Source organism: Corapipo altera, unplaced genomic scaffold (genome assembly GCF_003945725.1).
Source record: "Corapipo altera isolate COAL_440 unplaced genomic scaffold, ASM394572v1 0, whole genome shotgun sequence".
Taxonomy (NCBI): Eukaryota; Metazoa; Chordata; class Aves; order Passeriformes; family Pipridae; genus Corapipo; species Corapipo altera.
In genome coordinates this window covers 32,766,557-32,793,236 of record NW_020884872.1, presented here as the reverse complement: position 1 = coordinate 32,793,236, position 26,680 = coordinate 32,766,557, and the positions used below count along the sequence as shown (strand labels likewise).

The 26,680-nt window shown below is 38.2% G+C and overlaps 1 protein-coding gene across 2 annotated transcripts in view; it reads left to right on the top strand.

The window, feature by feature from the left end:
• OCA2 (OCA2 melanosomal transmembrane protein) overlaps positions 1-26,680 on the top strand; it is a 173,474-nt gene that overhangs the window by 85,042 nt on the left and 61,752 nt on the right. For both annotated transcript variants that reach the window (XM_027646668.1, XM_027646676.1), the window contains 4 exons: positions 943-1,051; positions 12,927-13,054; positions 19,150-19,209; positions 19,818-19,922. In XM_027646668.1, coding sequence (XP_027502469.1) covers positions 943-1,051; positions 12,927-13,054; positions 19,150-19,209; positions 19,818-19,922 — 402 coding nt within the window. The remainder of the gene's footprint in view (positions 1-942; positions 1,052-12,926; positions 13,055-19,149; positions 19,210-19,817; positions 19,923-26,680) is intronic.

The window sequence follows — 26,680 nt, the reverse complement described above, 5'->3', positions numbered from 1 at the left end:
AAGTCTTTATGATGAAACTGAGGAGATGTAAACTCTGCAGTGGGATTAATGTGTCCTAAATTTGATTGTGTAAATGTCACAATCTCTCTACGTCACTGGCATCGCTAATGAATCCAGACCTGTTTCTGAGAGCTCAAGTCCTTGACTGGGAGACCCCTGTCCTAGGTGTCTACCAAATGATACCAAATCACAGCAAACCCAACAGATTTTCTTACAAGGTTTTACACCTTTTCCAAGGCATTGCATAAGAGACAATTCTTTAAAAGCACAGAGATTTGTATTTTAGCAGAGATTTAACTCTAAACAGGGAAGGAACTCAGTCTGGGAGAAGGTGATTCCCTGGGTTGGTGACGAAAGTGAGATCAGAGCACAGAAGCAGAGACACAATGGGAAGCACTGAGTCTGACAGTTGAGGCCGCAAGAGGATTAGCACAAGGAAGCAGAAGCTGGCCACGGAGGTGTAGAAACTCCATAGCGATGATGGGCTTGACATGTCTGTGAGAGCTGTACAGGGGGCATGAAAGATTTGACCTCTAGGGTAGTTTATAGGTTTTCAAAGCACACATGAAAAAAAGGATGATTTCAGGCAGGGCCATGAAACCACAGAGTGCTTAGAATGCCTTCTGAGGTAGGAATTGCATTTCTCCTGGTGAAATGAGGTTGTGATTGGGGGTGGCTGAGCACAACTGAATGTATACAGCAGGTGCTAGATACTTCTATCTTTTAAAATACATTGGGCCACGTATTTGTGTTTTTCATAGGTATGCATAAGATGCATACTTATAAAAACTATTTAAGTAGTTCTGTTATTTTATACTGAAGAGGAGTATACAATACAGGATTAGCAGTTTGCACTTCACACATGCTTTTGTGAACTCTGTGCATAATAGATAGCTCCTTCTTTAACACAGTTATTAATTTTATTTTCCTGTCTGTCTGCAGCACAGAATAACAGACAAAATTCTCCTTATCAAATGCCTGACTGTGCTGGGATGTGTTATTCTTATGTTTTTTCTCAACTCATTTGTTCCGGGGATCTACCTAGATCTTGGTAAGTTTCATAGTTTTGTTCTATCTAAGTAAAACAAGCAACCTCTCTGAAAAAAGCACAGATGTATTTTTCTGAGTCTGGACCTTCTAGATCTTTTCAGAAAGCCATTTTTCATATGTTTCTGGCCTCACAATTCTACCAGGTTAATCAGAACGGCAATTTCTCAGAACAGGTTTTCAAATTCAGTTTCTCAAAAGGTTTTCAAAATGCAGTCACGTCCCAGTTACCCCAGGACAAATAACAGAGAGTGCTCATGACTTCATTTTCCAGACCTTCTGATACTAATAAGCTGGCTAAACATTACTGAATGTGCAAATTTGACCTTGGTATCATTGCACTGTACGTTTGAGTGAATGACCAAGATGCATTATAGAGATCAGGAAATAATCACTTCATGGAAGAACAAAGAAGTATAAAGAGCTTATTAAGTGTATTAAGTATTATAATTAATACTTATGTATAGAGAGCTCTTTGTGTAGCTTCTGGTCTCCAATACTTTATCACCATAATAAATCACTTGCTAACATAAAACCAGGAAGACACTGTATTTATGTGAAATAAAAGTAGTTGTATGCATACTTTCTATATATAGACATATGTGGAAGTTTTTATACAGATAGTTGTATATCTGTATGAGAACAAGATCTGCATATCCTGAAAAGAGAACCAAATCAAATCTCACATATAACTGAAGGACAGTAATAAAACATACCTGTGCATTGCCCAATAAAAAGTTGATCTTTTTGTCTGCTTGGCTGCTAATCACTTCAAAGTTATGGAATTTCAGATTTATGTTCTTCATGCAATCTGAATTTCCCCACTAGGTACATCCACCTCAGTGGCTGAAAGATGGAACAGTCTTGAAGAGGAATAGCTCATAATCAATAAATCATTGACTGGATACTCATATACACAGATATTATATTGACATTTATTTTTTCTGTGCAAAATACACAGCCAGTTAGAGCTCTACAATGGTAATCAGGTTGTAAACAAGACCTCCCACATCTGCTGCTGACAGACTATTTGCCATGGAAATGGGCAATGTTAGCCCATAAAGATTATTAGCTGTTAAGAAGTTAAAAGGTGTACTGACGTATTATAACAGCAAAAGTGCTGTATTAATAAGGTATAGGAAAATGCAGAAATTGAAGATATGTGAAAGCATTTGAAATTATGGTGGCTGAGAACATAAGGCTCTCACATTGACAATTTAAGAAATCAATTTATACCCCTACTTTTCTGCCTCAGATAAGTGGCACTGAACCATAAAGGATTTCTTGAATTAAACGTAACATCTCTAAGTACTTTTGAAAAGCCACAGAGTCAGTAAAGATCAAACAGCACTGGTTGCATATGCTCTTGGTAAGATATTTTTTCAAAACTGCAAAGCAGTTGGAGTCAATGCTAGAAGAAACATAACAACTAGTGATCATTTTTTGTCCTATTTTATGCCAGTAAAATAAATGAAAACCAATGGAATGTTTGCCAGTATAGGTTTCTGTTATTCAGTAGCTGAGTAACAACCTTGAAAGTAAATAGGACTGTATGTGTTCTGTATGATTTCTCCCTGTTCTGCATTCATGGCAAACTGTTAGATTAATGAATAAATGTTACTAAAGCATACACATAATTTCTACTAACATATAATGAAACCCGTAAACTTCTACTGAGAAGTTTACAAGTTCCGTTAATTTACAGGTTTATGGATTCTTATTGTTGATTCCCCAGTTCCACTATCTTGGTGATAGCTGTCACTTATTTATCATTACTGAAGTAGTGCCACTCTGAGTCTCTGGATTTTAGTTCTCCAGTGCATGGAAATGACTTTCCTAATATACACTAAATCTTGTACTCTGTTGGTTTGGGTAAATTTGTTCAACATGTTTTTCTCATAACAGTGAAAGTAGATTCTAGTTCAGTGTTTAACTTTCTACTAGAATAATGGTTTATACAGAAGGTGAAGTGTTGGAAATTTAATAACTTTAAATTGCATTTGGTAGAGTGAATTAGAAAGATTTTAGAATTCTTTATCAGTCCCCCGCATTGATACAATTTTTTCATTATGAACATTGAATCATTAATATAATTTGAAGGTACTGACATTTAATTTAAATAATAAAACTTCCATACTTAGCTGCCTTTTAAAATGCAGAAATCTTTCCTGTTCAGTTTTCTTGTACCTCTTCATCAATTTACTTCATCTAATCCTATGAAATATCTATGTTATTAAAAAATTAGTACTGAGACTTTAAATAAACAGATATTGCAAATTTTCAGATTTCTAGAGAGCTTTCATTTGGCCCTATGGAACTATGGACCATTGATAAAACACCTGAGAAAAGATGACAAAGGATGAAAGTAAAGCCCCTTTGAAGATTGTACCAGACTCCTGTTTTGACTTTAACTGTTAGGCAGGCATGTCTAGCTTTGAACTATATTGAGATCCCCCAAAAGAGACAAAAGATTTTAAAAGTAATATAAAGCAAAATTTTGTTGAAATTTAAGCTACTTTTTGTTGTTGTTGTTGTTTGTTTGAATGGAGGATGCTCAAAGTGACTGGGCCAGAAAGAATACCAAAATCAATTTGTAGCCCAATTCCTTCTCCTTCTGTGGGGCAGGTCCTTCCTCTTTGGTTTGGTTTCAGTCAGTTAAATGAGTAGTTGATCTACTATGAAATATGTGCAGTTCCCTCTAGTATCCATGAAGAGGGATCCATTGTCTCTGTGGCCCTGCTTTTGTCTGCCCCTCTCAGTGATCCCTGTATGCAAGGTGGGCAGCCTGCTCTGTGCAGATGCCCTTGCTCTTGCTCCCTTCCACCTCTGGACATCTCTTTTCCAGGGCCAGTATCAGTAGTTTCCGTTAAAGGGGAAGGTCATCTTCTCCTTTTAGATGGTTGCAGCAGATTCTGTTGCTCTCATATTCAAGCAACAAGCTTCAAGACCAAGGGAAAAGAGATGTTGCCTGTTTCAGAGAAAACATACTGTCTCTATTTTGTCTGCAGACTGCTGGAATCTGGGACAGTATGCCAGGAGAAATACAACTGTGTTTTTGCCTTATTTGCATATTAATTCCCACCTTATTGCCACCATTTTCCCTGTTGAAGACATTACTCTTGCATATGTGAACCTATGGTGTTACCATCCATGGTTTTTCTCATGTTCCTTTGATGAATTATTTAAGCAAGGAGACAGGGAGAGATTTTTTGGACTCACTGAATTCTTCCATAATTTAGGACTGCCGTTTGCTTGCCTGAGGGAGCTGTCTTGGATTTTTTTGTTTCTGCAGAGGGGTTAATATCTTAATGCTACAGCCTAAGTCTATTCTGGTATCTTTGGTGACAAAGATCTCTGTGATCCTTCAGATATCAATATTCAAGCTAATTTCCTTCATCTGCCCATAAAATAACCTTTGGGGCTGATCAATAATCAGTGGAGGTGATCAACAGCTGTAATTCAGCTAGGTTTCAGCTTTGGTATGATTAAAGCAGTGTTAGCAAAAATTTCAAACTTAGGAACTTAGAAAAAAATCATGGTTTTATTCATTTAACTAACTAACATGATCACTAAGACCTTTCTGGGTAGTAGGACAAGTTCTATAGTTAGCACTCGATGTCACATCTGTCAAGTAAACAGCCAAGATTAAAATTTTCCACATAATTCTTACTCTAAATCTAAAATCCCTCAATATTTACAGACAAAGTTTATCTTGTTTAATGACAACTTTTTATGTAGTTAAATCTAATTTCTCTTGCAAAACTTTCTCTTGTCCTCTAAATTCACTTGGTTTAACTTCGGACTGTAGACTTAGTCTGCAAAGTCTGCTGCAGCTACTTTTGAGGGTCTGAAGCTCTCTTTTGCAGTTTATGGTAACTAGCTGTATCTTGCATTATTGAAACATTTTAAAATGGTGACTGAAATACTGGAAAAGTAGGAAAATAACTGTTTTCATTTAATTTAAACTGACTTCTCTTTGTTTGGTAGGCCATGTTATGCAGAGCTCCTTTTTATTTTATTTTATGTTTAGGGTAAGTATTAGAAAAAGATTCTTCATCCAGAGGGTGGCTGGGCACTGGAACAGGCTCCCCAGGGAAGTGGTCACAGCACCAAGCCTGACAGAGTTCAAGAAGTGTTTGGACAATACTCTCAGGGACATGGTGTGGTTCTTGGGGATGGTCCTGTGCAGGGCTAAGAGTTGGTCTCTGTGATCCTTGTGGGTCCCTTCCAACTCATCATATTCTGTGATTCTGTGGTCACTAACCACTTTTGAGTTACTGATAAACCTTTGCTCTTTATTATCTTATGTATCCCTTTTAACTGCACTTATTCACCCTGTGGACTCTTGTCTGTGGCAATTTCATTCTTCCCTTACTGTTTTCCATTAACATTCCGTCTACACAAAGCTATGATGCTGCTTTCTGTGACTAAAGTAGTTTCTTTACTTCTTGATCTGACAGTGGTAAATAGAGCAATGAATTGTAGCATCTGCAAGACCATTCAGCCTAATGTACTAAGACATAGTAAGATTAGAGCCACAGTGTCAGAGACCGGATTTGTATCTCACTGGATTGTTTGATTGATGGGTCGAATAAACCACCGGGGGGGGTGTGTGGGGGTGTGAGGGAAGGGCTAGGTCTAGGCCTGGAGCCAACATGGCTGAATCCATGCAGAGCACATGGCAGGGAAAGCCATGTGGCTGGGTTGTCAATAAGGTCTGCCTGGTGGCCTGCCCACAACATGCCCCCTGGAACCTCCAATTGGCTGTGGCACCCCTCACTTTGGCTAGGGGGACAGTGAGTGGCAGTGAGCCAAAGGTCATGCTTAGAGGGAATGGTCACAATAGCCATAGTCTATAAATAGACATGCACATGGTCTCCATCATCCTCTTGGCCTCTGCCCTCCTGACCTGTCAATATGTGACCTCCAGAGTGATAAATATGTTTTCTCCCTTTCTCTTTTTATTCTTTCTCCTTTTAATCTCTCTTCCTTTACTCGTGTGGGCAATTTAAACACCTGTTGTCCGTAGTCTAATTGTGGTAATTCACTTAAGTTTGGGTTGGTGGTTGTCTAGTAATAGTTTATAGTTTGCTATTAAGTGCAGGGCTTCTGTGATTTGAGTTCTTTGTACTGTTATAGTGAAATGCTTTTCTTTGGTTTGCATGGTCTATAAAACCCTTTTTGACAAAACACCTATTTTCTCACCAAATTAAAAGAAACCTCTTAGAGAAAAATGTGTGGTTTTTCTCTCAGTGTGAACTCAAGGTATCAAAGAATCAAAGACTTTGCAAGGGTTCATGTGGATAATATCTCTTGAAGTCCAAAATTAAAGTATACAGCTGGTAAAAGCAAGTAGCTTCTGGACCAGGGTGTAACACATGGGTTTAGGTAGTCCTCTTTGAAAGTCCTCAACCCTTTCTGGAGACTCTTGCAGTTGTGCTTGCAGGGGCTGCTCTGCAGCCCTTTCCCCCAGGTGTTATCAGCTCCTATTGTCAGTGTAGTTAGATGTATCTGTCCTCGTTCAGTGCTCTTGAACTCCCTGCTTGTGCTTCATTTGTTTACTGTTTACTGTTCTGGTATGCAGTGACACTGGTTTAGGTTGGCTGGTACTTCTACACTGAGGTCCAGAACAGCTCTGCATGGGACTGACCTGCTGGCCTCTGAGTATGTAGTATAGAGACTTGATTGCTCTGTGAAGGTGCGAATTGTTTTAAAATGAGAATGGAAATAATTGTGTTTGAGAGATTTAGTACATCTTTGATTCATAGTCATGTTAAATAGATTCCTGATATAGTGTACATGAATAAGAGTTAAAAGTAAATTTGACAATTAATCTGTAATAAGAATGTTGGAACGGAGCTAAATCAGTGCAGTCAGCATTGACTTGGATTTAGAAAGACTGGTCCAGATGTTAGTTACTCATCCATGTCAGCAGAACACTTTGCTTCTGGAAATAAGAGAAATCTGCTTTTCACGGTCCTTACAGTTTTAATTTATTTTAGTATAGTTTTCAAAAAAATCTGCCTTGAAATAGCTCAGTTGTCTTTATAAATGTGTAGTTATGCATGGAGAATATCCCCTGTCTATGCAGCTGCCCGTACACTTGAGAAAAAAACAAGAACCAGTAACATTTGTGTCTGCCATCACAGCCTTCAATCTTTATTGCTCACTTCTAGAAAAGCTGACCTTTCCTTTATCCTGATATTTTCGTCTTCTCTATTTTAGGTTCAAAGAGTCAATAATCTATGGCAATAGAGTGTGTTTGTTTGTAGTGACCTTTACTGAGATAATTCTGTACTTTCTTAGACTTATGGGTTGGTGCAATACACATAGGTATACATCTGTCAGTACATCTTCCCTGTAGATGCAGTGCCTAGCTAATAGCAATCTCTAACCAGGGTTTCTTTCTTACAGTGCTCTATTTTGAATGCCATCCTATCTTATCTATGAAATTGTGTTTGAAGACTTAATGAAGTTAGGTCTTGACATTACAGTACAACGGTGAATATGATTTCTGCACTCTGACTTCACAGTATTACAGCTATGCAACAAACTCCAGAGCATCCTTTCCTGAGGCACGTGTGCTGATCTGGGATTATAGAGCAACCAGTCCTGTGCCTCCTTGTTTTATGCTACACTTCTGGTTTTTATTGCTGCAGTTGCAGAATAGGTTTCTGCTTCTTTTGCCTTGCATGGGGTTATAGTTTCCACTAATTTTTTACGTATTCTTTTGTTACTCTTGTACCAAGTATTTACTGGTGTGGTGCAAGTCTTAGACTGTCATCGTCAGTTCTGTCACCATCACAGTTATGTTCCCAAGGAGCAGCCTTAAACTGTGGTGCTAAAAATAACACAGAACAGAAAATGATTTCTATGAAGCTAAACCTGTGAAAAGAGGCTGCTCAAAAGACTAGGAAGTTGCTTTGTGAGAAGCTAAGTTTATTAAAAAAAAGAATAATAAAGATAAAACAGTACTTATCTGTGGACAGCAAGTACTACTTCTAAACATTCAGCAAAATTTCAAAATGCGTGTTTTCAGGGATGCCTGATAAAATAAACCAAAACATTTCAGAAACCAAAATACAGAACATTTTCTTTTACATTCAGAACTCCAGATGATACATATTTTTTGAGTAGAGTAAGCACTACTGGAAATATGTCTTTGATTTAACTTTTTCACCTTAATATTTTTACATGCTTTTACAAGAGAATGATAGAGCATATACTTTGCATAACATTACAATTACACCATGGTATATTCAGAACTGGCACACATCCTTAGGTTACATTTTTAGGGGTTGTGGAGCTAATTAGGTATCTTCTGACTAAGCTGTTAGGACACAGTTATAGACGTTACTCATATATTCATTACCATGCTGTGTAAATAATTATTCAAAGGTAAGTGCGAAATATGTTTTAGCTGGTAAACCTGTAAACCATTGTGGACTTAAAATGGTTTTTGCAGTTCACAAAAAGTGGCTGTGGCCTTTTCGACAAATATAAAATTTTAAAGAGTACAGAAAATGAAAATCATACTTTTCTCAGGGACAAATGTAGAAAAAAATCAGTGTATCCCTCCCCTCCCATTGTTTGCAGAGGGGAGCATTATATTTTCATTTGGTAGAAGGTGGTCAAGCTGATTTAAAAACAAACAACACTCCACTTATTTCTAAGCCACTATAAATATTTGACACTGAATATTGTTTTGCCTGAATCTTCCTTGCTGCTGTTACAACTCCTTCTCACTCTGTCTTGTCCTACCCACTACTGCTTGCCACAAACAGGTTGCTCTCTGCCCCTTGGAGCAGCCTGGTATTCACCTAAAGACTTGCCAGGACCCTTTTAATCATCTTATCTTTGAGCTAAATATCTTGGATTCTTTAACATTTTCCTCAAAACTCAACTTTTCAGGCTGTTGATTCTGCTTACTTCTCTGCCTTAGGTTTCTTAATGGGTATGCATCTTACAGTATATATTCTCAGAGCTTACCAGGGATGAGGAAAACAGAGGTTGCTTCACAGAATTTATTATTCATAGTCCTGGTTCTGTATTTCAGTGGGCCATTAGGTTCAGTTGTGATTGCATTTCTTGAGTATATTATCCTGCATCATCTTGAACAGCATGCTGTTTTGTCCAGGCCAGCACTGATCATGCAATGATCTCACTGAGTGACTTTGGTTTTCAGTGCAAATGTCTCATGTGCCATTTCAGTTTCCAAAAAAGTGAAATATTCCAGAAAAGTCAAGAAAAGAAAAAGTATCCTCAGTGTTCATAAATACATTACCCCAAATTCTGTGTACGTAAAGTGAATATACAGCGTCCACATTTTCACTTTGTTTGCAGGAAGCTTGTTATGCTTTTCAGCTGGCAGTAGGTCAGATAAAATTACTTTTGCTGAGGAATAGAAATTATTCTTAATGAGCATTTGAAAGGCCTACAAATTGCACAGTAATTTTTCTTTCATTTCTTTCTCTTTCTCCTGCCTACCTCCAAATTCTAGATTTCTGTTTGATTCTATTAGATTGTTTTATGTTTGCAAGTTCTTCTGCTTGATTATTTTAAAATAAGGGGGTTTTGAGTAGGATTGCAATTGTGTTCTGTTGATCATGAGCTATTTATTGTTCCAAAGGTGGTTTTTCCTACTGAGTATGAGGAAAGCAAAGAACTCAAGCTATTTCCACTGTACTTTTTTTCTGGCACCAAGCAGAAGACATGGAAATCTTTTCTTATGAAGAATGGATTATAAATTTGCAAGGTGCCTTTTACAATAAAATTTCATTTTCTTTTTCCTAAAATAAATAGAAACTGTCACCCTCTTCAACAGGTAGAAATGGAATTTTGATTCAGTTTCTCTCCAAGTTCTATTTCTAGTAAATCAATTTTTGTGAAACCAGGGCACTAAAAGGCAGTAAAGAAAGCGGTCTGTGGAACTGTAAATGGGCTTTGCTTTCACTATAGTAATGAGAAGTTATTTTTAAAAATCATTTCTGTTTCTCTTCCTCATGACTCTTTTGTGACCCAGGAAGCTAGAAGGAAATGACCAGAGAAGCCAATCTTTAATGCAGTCTAGTACTTTCAGTTCTTCAAAGTGAAGAAAAATGCTTCAGATTGGATCCAGGACAAATGCAAAGCTACCCGAATGCATAGAACACCGACACAGCATGTTCACTGTCATGAACATACTTAGAAAGGCCCTGGAATAGCTTTAGCAAACCTGCCAACTTACAAAGGCATGCTGTCCCTAGCTTTGTAGCTTACTTTGACAAGCAGGTCAGCTGAGATAAGGTAGTCAAGCAGTCATGGCACACATGAACTACTGTGGCCTTCAGGCTTCAGAAGAAGACTTTACTTTTGTCCAGCTGTGGGATGCTTGAAGTCCAACTGTGGTACTAAACAGTCTTGTGAAGAAAAATCTTGCATGAAGTCCCCCAAGTTCCTCAAGAGACTTCCTCCTCCTCCTCTCCTCTGCACTCCCTCTGAGAGATGGGTGACTGTATCTCCTCTTTGCACACACAGCAAGGAGAGCAAATGCACTCTAAACAGACCATGTGTGTAGACTGAAATAAACTCTGGGCAGCCAGAACTGGCAGCTGATGTGTTTGAACTTCCCTCTGGAGGGCTGTACTTGTTGAAGTTCTGCAGGAGGACACCTCCCTCTGTAACCCCAGAGAACAATATTGTGAGGCCAGGTGCTGTTCCTCATGCAAAGCTGCTTGCATGAAGCTAATGCATGCTGGTAACACTCATGGTACCAGAAAATGCCTGGCTCCGTCCACCTCTCCTGCAGTTGAATTATATTTCATTAGTTTTAGTGATTAATTGTTATCTACATATAGCTTGTTCAAGTTGATTTTTTTTCACTGGAGATAGAAGCATAGAAATAATACCAAGATATTACCACAGATGGCTGTAGAACTATTGAGAAATTCTTTAGTTCTTCATGTCATTGTACTTATATACAAAATATGTGTGAGAAAATGTAATGTCACATTTTTATAAAATAGCAGTAAACTTCTGCTACTTAGCTTCAAATCTGCACATACCTACTTCCCCTTGCAGTATTCCACTAACAGGAATTGCCATCCTCTTTATTTATTTAAGACACAGTTGGGCTCACTGTTCTTTACTGGAATTCAGAAATCAGCCAAGACAACAATCAGAAGAAAATTAGGCATTGCATTTCCATAACCCCTTTCTTTGTGTTCAGAGTAAATAGCTATTTAATTTTCATGAACAGATTCCCTTTGTTTTATAAATCAGCAAATCAACTTTGCTATCAAAGAGACATGGTAGACAGAAACTGACAGTTCTCACTTTCATCTGCTGCTTTGGAAACTCTGGAACCACTCCTGTCCCTGTCATTTGCAACTGTTTTTGCAAAGTCTGTACACATGACAGCCAGAGATAGTGTCAAACTAGCTGGTTTAGCTCTCCTCACCAAAATGACCAGCCACAGTGACTCACTCCTGTGCTGCTGGTTTCAGTTTTCAGATGGTTTCAACTAGTTCAGGTCTGGTTGCCTGCACTGATCCCTACTGATCACACTTAACCTGAAATTCTCATTTAAAGAGTGTAGTGGGTCAGTGAAAACTCCTAAAATGTACTTGAGAGAGTATAATGCATTCTTTGATTAGGGAACACGATGTGACACTGTACAGGATTTTTTTGGAAAATAGTTAATGTTTACAGCTTCCTGAACCTTTGGTGTCTTTATTTCTTTTATATTTAGATAGTATTTAAATGGAATATATCTTAATTTTAAAATGTATGTTCTTCTTTTAACTTAATGGAAAACCACTTATGCATAAGATGTAAGCTGAATGGCCTAAAATTTTATGAATCAGTCTATGGCTCTGAATTTCCTTACAGCTGTTGAAGGCTTTTGGAGATGGCTCACTTTATTCCTCTATCTACTGAGTAGCAGGGGCCTGTTCTCCCTATGTCACATTTGGTATTTGATTATAAGTTTGCGAGATAAAGTCCTTTGCCAGCAAGGATCCTTCTTCCTCACTTTTTCTGCAATTCTGTGAATCCATCACTTTCTGAATGTGAATGTGTCAAATAGGTGCATGAAACAGTCACAACAAAAGAGCAGTAACTTGAAAAGGTAGAAGGCATTATATCCATGCCATTATAAAACCCTTTAAATTATGTATCTTATTATTTTGTATGAAAAAATAAATCTGCTATTTAGGGAAAAAATAGATAAGAAAGACAGAAAGAAGAGCATAATTCTGAGGAAAAAAACCACCCAACCTGCTTTTGTTTCATGTCTGAAATCCCATTCTATTTTTTAAGATAAATATACCAGAGGGATCAAACAGCTCTAGAAGGAATTTTAACTGTGCAGAGAGAAAGTGAGCCTTGCTCGGGCAGGAGATTCGCTGTTCTCTGGTTGACTGTGCATTTGATTTGTATTTTCTCTCAATCAGTTATCTAAATATGCATATTATTAAACACTTCAGGATGTATAGAGGGATCCTGTCTGAAGAGAGTCCCTTTTGCTCTAGGTCCCTCATCTGTTCTAAGGACACTTTACTTTTCTGTTTATCTTCTAGAGCAGGAAGCCAAGGATGCAGTCCCCTTTCAGAAGCTGCAGAATCCTTCAGTATTCCTAAACACCTAAAGGTTTCTCTGTTATTCAAAGTCATTGATTATTGGGGTAACCCAACTCTACCTTATTTGACTTTTTTTTCTTTTATATTTTATTTTAATTTGAAAGCAGAAACCATTCATTATGTGGTATCTGTGAACGTTCCCTGTTCCAGAGTCAGAGAAAAAAGTGTGGCAAGAACTTTGACAATACTGTAATTTATATGTTGGTAGCACATTACAAGTTTGTGAAGTGTAAAGTTTTGTTCTCTCTTTCTCTCATGCAGGCTGGATTGCCATGTTGGGAGCCATTTGGCTGCTAGTGCTAGCAGACATCCATGATTTTGAGATGATATTGAACAGAGTTGAGTGGGCAACCCTCCTTTTCTTTGCAGCATTGTTTGTTCTCATGGAGGTAATATTCTCTGATTCTAAAGCCTGAAGAGTTAAAAATAATTTCAAATGTGAATTATGTTCCTGGGCAGAGGCCTCTTGCTTGTTCAATCCCTCTGTAATATTGTTGATCAAGTGTAGTTAGGGTAGGACAGAGAAGAATTTCAGATTGCAGGTACTACAGAGAGGAATGTGGTCAAAGCTGATTGGACCTCTATGATATTTAATATTTCACTATAAACTTGGTCTCACTCTCTGTCCTTATTCTGCATTTGCTAAATATATCTGACACAATCATTTTCATATAAATTGAATTTTAGTTTCTGGGTTTGTCAGTGGTCTATATATGCAGATACTTTATATGAATTTATGTGTTTGTTTTGCAATCATTTATACAAGTGATAGGAAAAATAACAGATCAAGATTTAACTGGAGTTGAAAACTGTGCCTAATGTTGTGTGCTACATGCTGGCTACTAAATGGTCTAAGATCACAGAATCACAAAATATGATGATGTGGAAGGGATCCATAAGGATCATCAAGTCCAACCCTTTAACTGTGCACAGGACCATCCCCAGGAGTCACACTTTGAATGGGCCTGAGTGTGTTGTCCAAATGCTTCTTGAATTCTGTCAAGCTTGGTGCTGTAACCACTTCTCTGCAGAGCCTGTTCCAGTCCTCATCCACCCTCTGGGTGAAGAACCTTTTTCTAATATCTGACCTAAACCTCCCCTGACACAACTTCAGGCCATTCCCTCTGATTCTGTCTCTGGTCACCACAGAGAAGAGATCAGTGTCTACCTCTCCTCTTACCCTCACGAGGAAGTTGTAGACTGCAATGAGGTCTCCCCTCAGTCTCTCTTCTTCAGGCTGAACAGACCAAGTGACCTCAGATGCTCCTCATACAGCTTCCCCTCAAGGCCCTTCACCATCTCTGCTGCCCTCCTTGGGACATTCTCTAATAGCTTAATGTCTTATATTGTGGTGCCCAAAACTGCAGACAATATTCAAGGTGAGGCTGCCCCAGTGCAGAGCAGAGTGGGACAACCCCCTCCCTTGACCTGCTGGTGATGCTTTGCCTGATGCCCCCCAGGACATGGTTGGCCCTTCTGGCTGCCAGAGCACTGCTGACTCATATTCAGCTCGCCATCAGCCAGGACCCCAGGTCCCTTTCCACAATGCTGCTTTCCAGCATTCTCATTCCCAGTCTGTATGAAATTTGAGGGTTGCCCCATCCCAAGTGCAGAATCCAGCACTTTCCCTTGTTGAAATTCATATGGTTGGTGATTACCCAGTCCTCTAATTTGTCAAGGTCTCTCTGCAGGGCCTCCCTGCCTCCAAGGGAGTCAACAGCTCCTCCCAATTTTGTGGTCACCTGCAAACTTGCTTAGTATCCTTTTCAGTCCTGTGTCCCAGTCATTTATGAAGATGTTGAAGAGCACAGGGCCTAAGATGGAGCCCTGTGGAACCCCACTAGTGACAGGTCACCAGTCTGATGTTACCCCATTCACTATTACTGTCTTACCCATGAGCCAATTGCCCACCCACCACATGATGTGTGTATTCAGCTATGTACTGGACATTTTGTCCAGTGGGATACTGTGAGAAATAGTATTGAAAGCTTTACTCAAATTCAAAAAGATTACATCACTGGCTTCCCTTGATCAACTAGGTGGGTTACTTTGTCATAAAAGGAAATCGGGTTTGAGAAGCAGGAATTTCCTCTCATGAAGCCATGCTGGCTGTTGACCAATGACTATGTTGTCTTTCAGGTGTTTTCCAATACTTCCCAGAATAATCTTCTCCATAACTTTTCCAGGCACTGAAGTGAGACTGACTGACCTGTAGTTCCCAAGGTCCTCCTTTTGCTTTTCTTGAAAATCGAGACAACGTTTGCCAGCTTCCAGTCAGCTGGGACCTCTCTAGATTCCCAAGACCACTCAAAAGATATTTCCTTGGCGTGTGTTTTGAAAGGATAATATCAGTGAATTTCAGTTTGAAATGCTAATTTAAAAAGATATTCAGCTCTTAAAATGCCTGGATATTTTGCTGTGTAGTTTTTTTGCTTATCTGCTTGACAACAGTCCATCCATCTTTGTATCCCATTTTATTCCCTATTTGATAATTTTGTATACCCTGAGGAGTTATTTTTACCCCATATATTTGAATAATTTTTTCTGTGACTATTCTCATTAACTTGTCAATTAGGCCTCCAATTTTTCAGTTGTTATTTACTGAGTTTAAATGATGTAATAATGTTGTAGAAACGTGACTGACAAAACCAAGGTGACTACCGACAAGGCCATAGCTAGTGAATTGTCTAAGTGAGTAGCCTTGGGAAAAGCCCATGATAACAAATTTGCTCACATAATCTCTTTCCTCCCCACTCCCCTCCCAGTAATGGGAAAGATATCAAGAATTTGTGAATTGGGATCTATTAAAAAAAAAAAAATCACCAGCAGTAAAAGGGACAATATTTGAAGCAAATAGAAACAAAACCCAATCCAACTAACTCTAATTATTGCCAAACTGGAATTCAAAATCTTGTAACCACCGAGAAGATGAATGGAAACTGATTATCATTATCAGGCTTGTTTGTGAGCTACTAGATATAAAATTGAGGAAATGTTGATTTATTGTATGCCCATTAGTACAGCATTTTTTAGTTCTCTGTTTTAACAGACTCTATATACCCTTGGATTTTCTAGCTCTTATAGGGAATCCATACTGAAGTCATATTTATTTTGTCTGCTGCTACTATAAGAGTTTATTAGTTGCATTCCCTGATGTATTTATTGTTTTATCTTGGATTGAATGGTTTTGATTTGAGTGCTGTGTGACTGCACAATAATGTAATAAAACAAGCAGGAAGTTATTTGCCATTTACTGCAAGATTTTTGATACTACTGTCGTGATTCACTGAACTTCATTTTTATGGCTTCTCAGGTCACCAGTGAATAGTTTGCTAATGAAAGAATATTTTTCCTGACTGTCTAGAACAACAGTAGTTATTCTACTGTTATTCTAAGGTCATGAAAGAAATTTGTACAGATAATCAAGAAAAAAACAGGGAGACATTAAATTCTTCCCCATAATGAATGATAAAAATGTTCTATGTGTCATCACTGCTAATTTTGATCTGAATCTGTTGCTCTTTGGATTAGTAGATGACAGTCCTTGCCAAGGTATTTTTCTTTTCCTTAAGTTACCAATGTCAAGAGGAAACAAGTCAAAACAAAGATATTTGTGAAGTATAGGAAATCTTTCATGATCTAGGCATTCAGCAGTTGTGAGCTCATATTGTTCACCCTTGGTGATCCTTCAGCTTGGATGGTTCCCAGTCTGAAGCGGTTTCCTGCTGCTATAAGTGTTCCCTTTTCTGTTACAAGGCACATTTAAAAACCTGTGTGGGACTTAGGCTGAAAGTAATTTTGGAAAATGTGATTTGAGTTCCTGAGCAACAGGAACTCTTGGTGGTTCTGCCTTTGGGGGCTCATCCAGTCTAGTGCATGTTTTACAATGAAAAATGGAAATCCTTTGCAACTCTCGTGTTTTCTATTGTATCCTCTGGGTAATTAATCTTTACAACTGTCTTTTTAGTCTTTGTCCATAAGTGGCTGTTACAGGCTATAAAATCCTTCTGCTTCTTCTGTCTCTGTAGCATAAATTCCTGTGCCTCTCAGGATTACAGTGATTCTTTGTTCACTTTTATAGTAGAGATTGACATTTTACCTTAGTCCCTTCAGGCAGAGTTTATTTACAACAGTCATCATGACATACTGTCCACAAGAGGGATTAATGTAAATTTTTGTGCATATATTAAACTTTGTTTTAAAATGGCAGTAAAACTCTATTTTGAACTGAATACACCAATTTTGCCCGAAGACACCAATCAGTGCAAAAATACTTATTTCTCTTAGAAGACACAGGATATCTAGGAGACCCTCTGTGCATTTTACAGGCAGGGGAGGCCAGTGGCAGGGTGCTAATTGCTGCCTTTCACTTAGTTGCCTGCAGGAGATTGGCCTGGAAATTATAGAGACATCCTAAAATTGGTTATGTGATTAGTACTGTCATCATCTCTAAAGAGATGGGCTACCTGCAGACTGACTTGCAGGAGTGATGTGTGTGTTCGTCACTCTCTTCCATCTTTTCTGAACATCTCTTTTTCGGAGCTCCAGAACAAATTTTGTATGTTACTGAAAAGTAATATGTTCTGTTAATAGATAATTAATAAGGCAGCAATATTAACTGAATGTAACTCTGGGCTATAATTGATGATAACTACGTGTTAAAAAGTTTATTTTGAAGTGTGAACACAAAGCAGTTGTAGAAAAACTATTGTCATTCACTAAGAATATTGCTTTTACATACATCTAAAAAGTCACTGTCATAACCTTCAAGTTAATAAAGCAACACAGATAGCTTAGGAAAAAAATGATAAAATTACCAACAAGAATTAATTTCTTAGGAAACTTTCTCCTGGGAAGTTAAAGTAGTGAAAAAATGTCCTTTTTTAATGTAAAGGGTATGTGTATGTATTTAAAAGTTTTGTTGCTTGTTTTCTGCATGCTGTGACTTTAATTGTAGATAAACCTTTTATTTTTCAATGTATTGCTAAACCAAATAATATTTCTGGGCCAAATTTATGTGGTGACACACATACTGCAAGTGTTCAGCTGATGTCCAATCGAGCTGCAGGTACAGGAGTTGCCAGTCTGAATGAAAGCACCATAGTAACTGACTATACACTGTTGTATACCACACCACTTGGTGCCTGTTAGAATATTTGTCCATCTTTGTCGTTTAATTTGACAGCATGTGAGTTGAATGCTCTTTTTTATCACTGATGTCTCTGCAGGGCTCTGTCTGACCACCACATGTGGGGGTTATGTGGAGTTGTGTTGTGTGACTGCTAACTTCAGCAGCTCTGTGAGGGAACGCAGTCAGTAAGTTAGGCACTGCAGCTGAATGATTCTTTTACTTGACAGAAAAAAAAATTAAAGCAAGCCAACCAGCTCAGTCTAGGCTGAACCAAAAAATGATGTTATCTTCTCCCCTGAGAAACTGAGAAGTCATAAAATAGATACACCTTATTCAACCTGAAAATAGTTCTTCATTCTACTCACCTGTAAGAAAAGAAAACAAAACCAGAGTGAATTAAAGGCTAGGTCTCATGAGTTAAAAATCACCCTTTTACCGTGTGGGTTAAGGGAATAGGTCATTGTCCTTGGGTGTGAAGACTCAGTTTGTACTCTGTCTGCCCAAGGAGAAATCAGAGTCAGCAGCACTGGGTTGGAGTCCTCCACCAGTGTCTTTTCATCCCTGGTAGCAACTGTGGTTGAATGGGATGCTATCTAAGTATCCTGTACAAAAGGAAATTGTTTTCACAGGAAGGACAGAGCACTCTGCTCCAGGCTGTCCTGGGGTCCAGTGTTTACACGCCTTACCACCTTGGTTCAGGTGCCTAACCTGGGCACTGGAAAGCTATATTTCCTGCTTTTCAAGTGCTGCTGCCTCTGTGCCAATTTCCATTCACCCAAGATCTCTCTCCTGGTTTTAGCAGATAGGTACTGTTTTTGGGTAGTTTCTGTTGGTTTTATTTGTTTGTTTGGTTGGTTTTTGTTGCTGCTTTTTTTTGACAGATCTGAGAAAGCTGTATAACAGAAACATAATTTGTTTTCCTGCTTCTTCATCTGAGACTGAGCACAAGATGCCTGATTTTATCTGATATTTTAAACCGATGATATATTTCTACCTGTATTGTGGTTTTGGGGAAGTCGTTTTAAAATCAATTGTGTTCAGGTGTTCAGAAAACATGTATCCACTGAATAATGTAATCTTTAAATTTCAGCCATTCTCTCATCCTGTGTCCCATGCTCTTAAGTAATCCTACCATTTTTTTCAGTACAACCAACCCACTTCCACAAAACCAGCTAACAATTTCTACTGTCTTTTCTTACCTCCAATTACAGAGTCGCTGTAGAAGCTACATGAGTTGAATATCAATATCTTGTAAATGGGAAGAAATTGCTACATTTTCTTACATCCACTGAAAAAAATTGTAACTACATCCTGTACTTTACTAATTGATATCAATGTCTTTCTTTTTTTTAGGCTTTGGCTCATCTGCACTTAATAGACTATATAGGAGAGCAGACAGCTTTGCTAATAAAGGTGTGTTCAAAATATTGTCATGCCTAGGCTTTGCCAACAAAGATTTGGGAGTTCAAAATATTAATAATTTTTTAACAGGCCAGGAAAATCATTTTCGTTCAATAGAGTAATGAATAATACTTTGATTTTGAATTAATGTTTATGATGACATTCCTGCATCAGCAATATCAAGAAAGCATGTCATATTTTGGTATGGATGATATTTAATATATATATATATATCTATGTCCACAGCCACAATAAATATAGCCATAAATGCAATAGGGAAGCCTTTTCTCTAGTCTAAAAACTCCAAAAATACAAACATAAAAAAAGTATGAACAGTTAAAGGTCAAAATTCACAGTTGCACAGTGTATTTCTTGTATGAAATTTGAGTGTTGGAAAAATCAATCTTTGTATTTTTGTTTGTTCAAAGTTTCTTGGAAAAAGAACAGTAATTGTGTTACTAAATGCATTTTCTCTAAGAAAACCTATCCTACCTCAGAGCCTAAAGGAATAATAAGTGTCGATAAATTAAAACTGTGATGAATGTGCAATTATGCCATGGGGGAACGCAGAGCAACACTGATCTCAGAGTTATAATTTTCTCTCTCTCTCTCAACTCCAGGTGGTTCCTGAGGACCAGCGCTTGGCAGTGGCCATCATTTTAGTGCTCTGGGTGTCTGCTTTGGCCTCTTCTGTGATTGACAATATCCCCTTCACGGCTACAATGGTAGGGCCTGTGCAGTACTGCACATGCTCCTTCTGATGCTGGCAAGGGACTGAGCTTACTGCTTACAGTTTGCTCTTTTATTTTTTTTTTTTATGAGAAACTTATACTCTTAAGGTATGCAACTGGCCATTGCTGCCAGCAGCTGTAGTTAGCTGTGGGACTAGAGGCACTGTTTTAGCTGCATTTTTGCACTTTCCCTTTTATATCCACATCAGTTGTTGAAAAGTAAACTTGTCTTTTTGATGCAAACTATCTATCCTCTGCTGTCAATCTTTTCCCTCTATGTGCTGTATAGTTATGCTAATGCTTTTTTAACACCTGAAACTTTTATTGCTACCTTACTAATGTAATTAGTTTAAAAAACAGCAAATTATGTTGAGCATAGCAAATGCTTTTCAGAAGCTGAGCTTTAATATCAGAAAATTATCAAATTATAACAAATTAGGGCATGCTCAGATAGGTTTATTCAATCAAGTTCTCTGTTTAAAGTGAGATAATCCATTCATTCTGTAGGAATGTTTCATTGTTGCAGCTTGTTCTCAGCTAAGTATGCTTTTCCTGTACCTTTTTTTTCCATTATTGAATGGTCATGTCCACCCTTAACCTGTGTCAAGGTTTAAGACATTGCTTGTAGAGCATATGAGAAATTGGGCAGATTTGCGACTACTCTATAGATACATATTAGTATGGTATTTTGCTTTAATTATCATGGTGTTTCCTGTAAAATTATATTGATTTAACAACAACAGACTGCAAGCAATAGGCATGAAGGGAAAGACTGGTTCAGAACGAGTCACCTCCCAGCACATACCTAAGGACTATTAAGCAATAATGCAGAAATCTTAGTGTAGAAGATTATCCCTCATATCCAGCTAGTCTATGAAAATTGGCTTGGAGCAATACCAAACAGCACCTACATGCACATCAAACAAAGGGTCTTTCATGCATTTTGAAAGGAACCCTCTTTTAAAGGGTTTTCAGGTGTGTTTTTGGGAATGGGACAGAAATGCAGGAATCCTTTGGGATGCCTGAAGACCATTTCTTTTGTATCTTTGAGGGTGAGAAACGCCGACAGAAGGGAAACAATCTTTGCCAATGTTTTAAACATTTCAAATTTATATCTTTCTCATCCTGTTCTGACATGAACCTAAGAGACTGCTATGATTTTTTTTCTTTTTTTTTTTAATAGGCAGGGATAAGAGATAGGAAGAAAAATGTTGGCATATTCTCACCTATGTAAAAGCAGCCAGTAGCTGAAGAGTTAAGACATTAATGTATTATATGGCAAACTGAAGATGAGGCCTAGATTCACCTAGTTCAGTGAATAGGCTTGCCCTTCAGTCTTTATCATTCTGCATTAGAAAATACTTACAGAAAATTCCTAAGTAACTAAGTCCCAAGTTCTTATGTAAGATTGTATAAACTTTCATTTAAAATTCTTTTTGTTTCTTTGGCACTTTGTTCCTACTCTTAAAATAAGCAGTGTTTGGTTTTGAAAGGCTATTTGTCAGTATGTGTCAAAGTTATGAAATTCTGATGAGTGGTATTAAATGTGTGGAACGTAGCCCTTTTATAGAATGACTTTTCACTAATCAGGGACTTTTATATATGAGTTTGGTTTGACATTCCCTAGTGACACAGGAGTAATGGGGCACCTGCTATGATGTAGCCATGAATGATTCTGTCCTTTCCTGGCTAAAAGTTTTAACTTCACAGAAGAGCCTGCACTTATAATAATGAAAATCAGAAAATCAGAAGTATGAATCCCTCCAGGTCTTCATAAATCTCCTTCAGTGGTGAACAAATGTCATGACAATGGGTCAGTCTCTGTTGTGTTTTTTATTAGTCATAGGCTTGATGGACGAGTTACTGCATAGGGATGTGGAACACATCAAGTTCCTTCATTTGTTTTGAGCCCAGAGATACAAAATATCTGGGTGGTTTAATAGATATCAGCTGTATGCTCTGACTGAAGAAAGAGTGTTTGGAGGATGGCCTCACAGACCTCTGCCTATAGTGGATTTGCCAATGACCAGTAGGAGTTAAGGGAAATCAGTCTCACAGGGTGACATCTTGTTTGGCTTGTACATGAATTCCCTAAGTATCACACAGAGATGATGAAAGGCCTGGTGGTAGGTCACAGTCAAGGACACCAATGATGTCTTTTCTGCATTAGAAAGGTGAACATGCCATGATTTTTTTAACATATTCCAGGAATGAGGCAGTCTTGCCATCCCAGTTCTTTTGGCTGTGAGCATCCACTTGACTGTGGAAAAAAATACTGTGATGGCAAGGGCATCTGGAAAGTTATACTGTTTTGTTCCTTCACGAATGGGAAGGTTCAAAGAAAACAAGCCTCAGTTCATTCATGGGATGACCCCAGCACTGCCTTTGTGTTGTTGGATAAGGTCTTCCGTTCATCCCCTACAACAGTATGCAGTACATGTTGTCCAGAATTGGAACAGGGAGAGGGGATGCACTGCACAAAATCAGTGTAATAACTCAGAAATGGAGCAAGAATGGACAGCAGTAAGGCTCTTCTATGTGATGAGAATGATCCCCCCAGGCTGAAGGCACCATAGATGTGAAGAGGCTCAGCTCCTGTTACACCACATTACTTGCTTATGTAGGAGTAACCCATACAATTGATACGTAGAGTGTTTTGAATGAGGAACTGCCTGAGAAATGGAAGAAATATGAAATTGCATTAGAGCCCGAGTCTTGACTTAGGTGCTTGGGTGAAGGGAAGAAAAACAGAAAAACCTGCAGATAGCTCAGTAACTGTGATACTGTGTTTCCTTAAAAAAAAGATAATCAGGATTTAAGTAGAGTTGTCCAAATTTTTCTTGAAAACAATCAAGTTAATATATGGTTGTCCAAAATTTCCTCTGAGTTTCTGTGTTTGTACTAACAAGATAACCAGATTCATAATGACTTCCTTTGTATAGAGCGAAAAAATAAAAATGAAAAAAATGTGAACACCCAATTAATGGACCTTGACACCTTTCACTTTGTCTGTGTTTGGATAAAGTCGACTGCTTAATTTAAAGTTTCAGATTTGACAGCATTAAAATTTGTGGCTTAACAGGTAGTTAATTAACCTTAACAGGATGTAGATCAATATTTTAAAAAGGGAATTAGAATAGGTGTATATCTGAGCCAGCATTACCAAGAATTCTAGGAAATAAACTATTTTATGAACTAAATGAAAACAGATAAGGAAAATGATTTCCTAGAAGAAATTCTAGGCATTTTCAAAAGTTTCTAAGTATCTATGGAGACAAATTAGGATTATTTCTTATCCTAGAATACAACACATTATCTGCAGTCTTAAGAAGAAAACATAAATATTTTGTGTTATTTTAAGACAGATATATTTTAAAGTGCAAAATATTCACATGTTTAAAGAAAGTGACCATATTGATGATTTTCAGCAGTCTTCAGCACCAACATCATGGAGAAGGCTTCTCTCTTACTAAAAAATTCTGAAATGACAAAAATAAGATCAATTTATATTTGAAACACCTTACCCTGAAAATACCTTTTCACTGCAACACTGTTGTTGGTCAAATTCGTCTTTGCTCTAGACAAGAGTAAATCTTGTGTAACCCCACTGCTAAAAATGTCAGTACCATATGGAATTCATGTACAGAAGTTGCTAAACTGGAATCTCTGCAATGAGGTCAGAACACAGCAAGTATTTTTTGCTGCAGAGGATGCTGTAGAAAAATAATTGCTTACATGAAACAGTGGAATGAGTTTCTGAGGGCACTTAGCTCACCATAGGTTGAGTACTTTCATTGTTTCTATCTTGCCATAATTCTTCAGAATATCTTCTAATTGCTTGTTTCATATAATTCGTCCTGCATGCAAGGATCATGAACTGCTCCCAGATAAGATGAGGGGATTGAAAATTGCCTGAACTGTAATCCCTGGACTTTTCCCTTCCCTTTAAGATTGAAAAGTAAAGATCCAGCCCCCTAATTAAATAGATATTTTTATGAGTGGGTGTTTATTGCACTTCTTTGCATAAGCATGACTGGCAATTGTGATAGCTATCTTCAAATGATAGGGAAATTAATAATTTCTTGTCACCATGTAAAAAATGTACTACAGCAAAGCCTTTTAGAATTATACAACAGACTATTTCAGTTGGAAGGGACGTGCAACAATCATCTAGTTTAACCATCTGACCAACTCAGGACTGACCAAGAGTTAAAGCATGTTGTTAAGGGCATTCTCCAAAAGACTCTTAAATACTGAAAGGCTTGGGGCACTGACCACCTCTCTAGGAAGCCTGTTTCAGGTTTGACCACTCTCTCAGTAAAGAAACGTTTCCTAATATTCAGTCTGAACCTTCCCTGATGCAGCTGTGAGCCATTCCTATGTGTCCTGTCGCTGGATCCCAGGGAAAAGAGCTCAGCATCTCCCTCTCCACTTTCTCTCCTCAATGTTGTAGAGACCAGTTGCGTCACCTCTCAACCTCCTTCCCTCCAAACTAGAACAACCCAAAGTCCTCAGCTGCTCCTCTCAGCATATGCCTTCCAGCCTCGTCACCAACTTCGTTGCCCTCCTCTGGACGCATTCAAGGACTTTCACATCCTTCTTGCATTGTGGGGCCCAGAACTGCACACCAGCACTCCAGGTGAGGCCGTACCAATTCTGAATACATCAGGATATTTGCCTACTTTGAACGACTGGTTGTGCTGTTTGGTGTACCCCAGGATGGGGTTTTCCCTCTCACCTCCCAAGGCTTCCTCCTGTGTCATGGTGAGCTTGATCATGCTACCCAGCACCCCCAAATCCCTCTCCACCTACTCCTCTCTCAGTTTATACTTGTGTCTGGTACTACTCCATCCTAGGTGCAGAATCTGGAATTTGGACTTGTTAAATTTCATCCCATTAATCGTAGCCCAATATTTTAATCTATCTAGATCCCCCTGCAGAACTTCCTGTCCCTCAAGAGAGTCAACAGCACTTCTCAGTTCAATGTCACCAGCAGACTTGCTAATGGTGCATTCAACCCCTGCATCCAGATCACTGATAAATATTTTGAACAGAACTGGCCCTAGAACTGAAGCCTGAGGAACATCGCTGTTGCCCTGTCACCAGTCAGATGCAACCCCATTCACTGCAAGCCTTTGGGCTCTGCCCTTCAGCCTGTTCTTCACCCAGTGCCCTGTGAACTTGCTTGTCCCACACCCGGACACCTTGTCCAGAAGTATGCTATGAGGGACAGTATCAAAAGCTTTACTAGAATCCAGAAAAACTGCATTTCTTACCTTCCCTTCATCCACTAAGTGGATGACTTTATCATAGGAGGGTATCAAAGTAGTTAAACAAGACTTCCCTTTATGAACACATGTTGACTGTGCCTGATGATTGCATTGTTCTTTGAATGCCTTTCAATAGTACCCAGTATAATCATCTCTATATTTTTTCCAGGAGCTGAGGTTCTGTAGTTCTCTGTTTCTTCCTTTCGTGCCCTTTCTGTAGACTGGAATAACACTGGCAAGCTTGTGAGTCAGCAGGGACTTACCCAGATCCCCAAGATCTCTGGTAGAAGACCAAGAGGGGTTCTACCATAACTTCAGTACTCTGAGACGAATCCCATCAGGCCCTATGGACTTGTGAATATTCAGCTGATACAAATGGTCCTTTTACAGTTTCAGTGTCCCAGATTTTGAGTTTGAGAAAGATTTTGTGGTAAACTCTGTGAACTCTGACTGTATGTAAAAGGCTATGTTGCCAACAGCAAATCTAATCTGTGTTGCCAGCTGCAAATCTAATACATATAGGTACATGTGGGAGTTTCCTAAAACCACCCAGAAAATGTTTTGTACATAAAAAATTCATAAACCAGGAGCTCAGTTATTATGTTTCACACATTTTAATTTTTGAATGACAAGGGTTCTTTTTTTCATGTTGCACATCCAGCTTTATTTGTCTGCAGAATAAATGTGGTGAATGATGTATTGATGCTCAATGTCATTCTATTAAACCTCTGATATTTCTCCTCCTTTTTCAACAGGCTAAATTCACAGGGAAATTCATTGAGAGGTAGACTTAATAATTTTTTAAGGCCTGAGTTTTCCTAGTATTGTCATTTAAATAGCCATGAATTTCTGCCCTTAGAATTCTAGGTGATATGATTTCATTACCAGTATGCTCCTTAGTTTAATTGATATGTTTTATCAGCTATGTATGCTGGAACCATCTGTTTATATTTTTCTTTTGTTACCAGAAGTAAAAATACAAGCACAGTAAATCCTCATTTTAGCTGAGTTTAAATACTATTCCTTCAATATAGTGTAACAAAAAATTTCTGTTAACCATTTGGTTGGCAAGGTTACTTAATCTCTGACAGGTCTTTGTTAGAAAGTAGTTTTGGGTGCGCTATTTATTGCCTCTAAAGTATCAGACAGTTTTCACTTGCAGTGCTGAATGTTTCTAATGTATTTCCTGTTCTTAGTGCCAGCTTTATTTTTGAATCTTCCTTGCCTTCTGCCCTACCAGAGTTTTCTATGATGTCTTTCATTTCACCACTTGATAAAAGTGTAAGAATGGGCTGTAGCTATCAGTAGAGACAGAGCAATAACAAACAATTTGGAAAGCTATGAATGGTTTGCTTTCTGTGAATGCATATTCTCTGCAGTTTCCACAGCAGACATCTTTGCCACATGCAGTTCTTAGGAAAGAATGTGTTGAGAAGTATCATGTTGTAGAGAAGCAATGAATCCCTAAAATAAAAGTGTGAA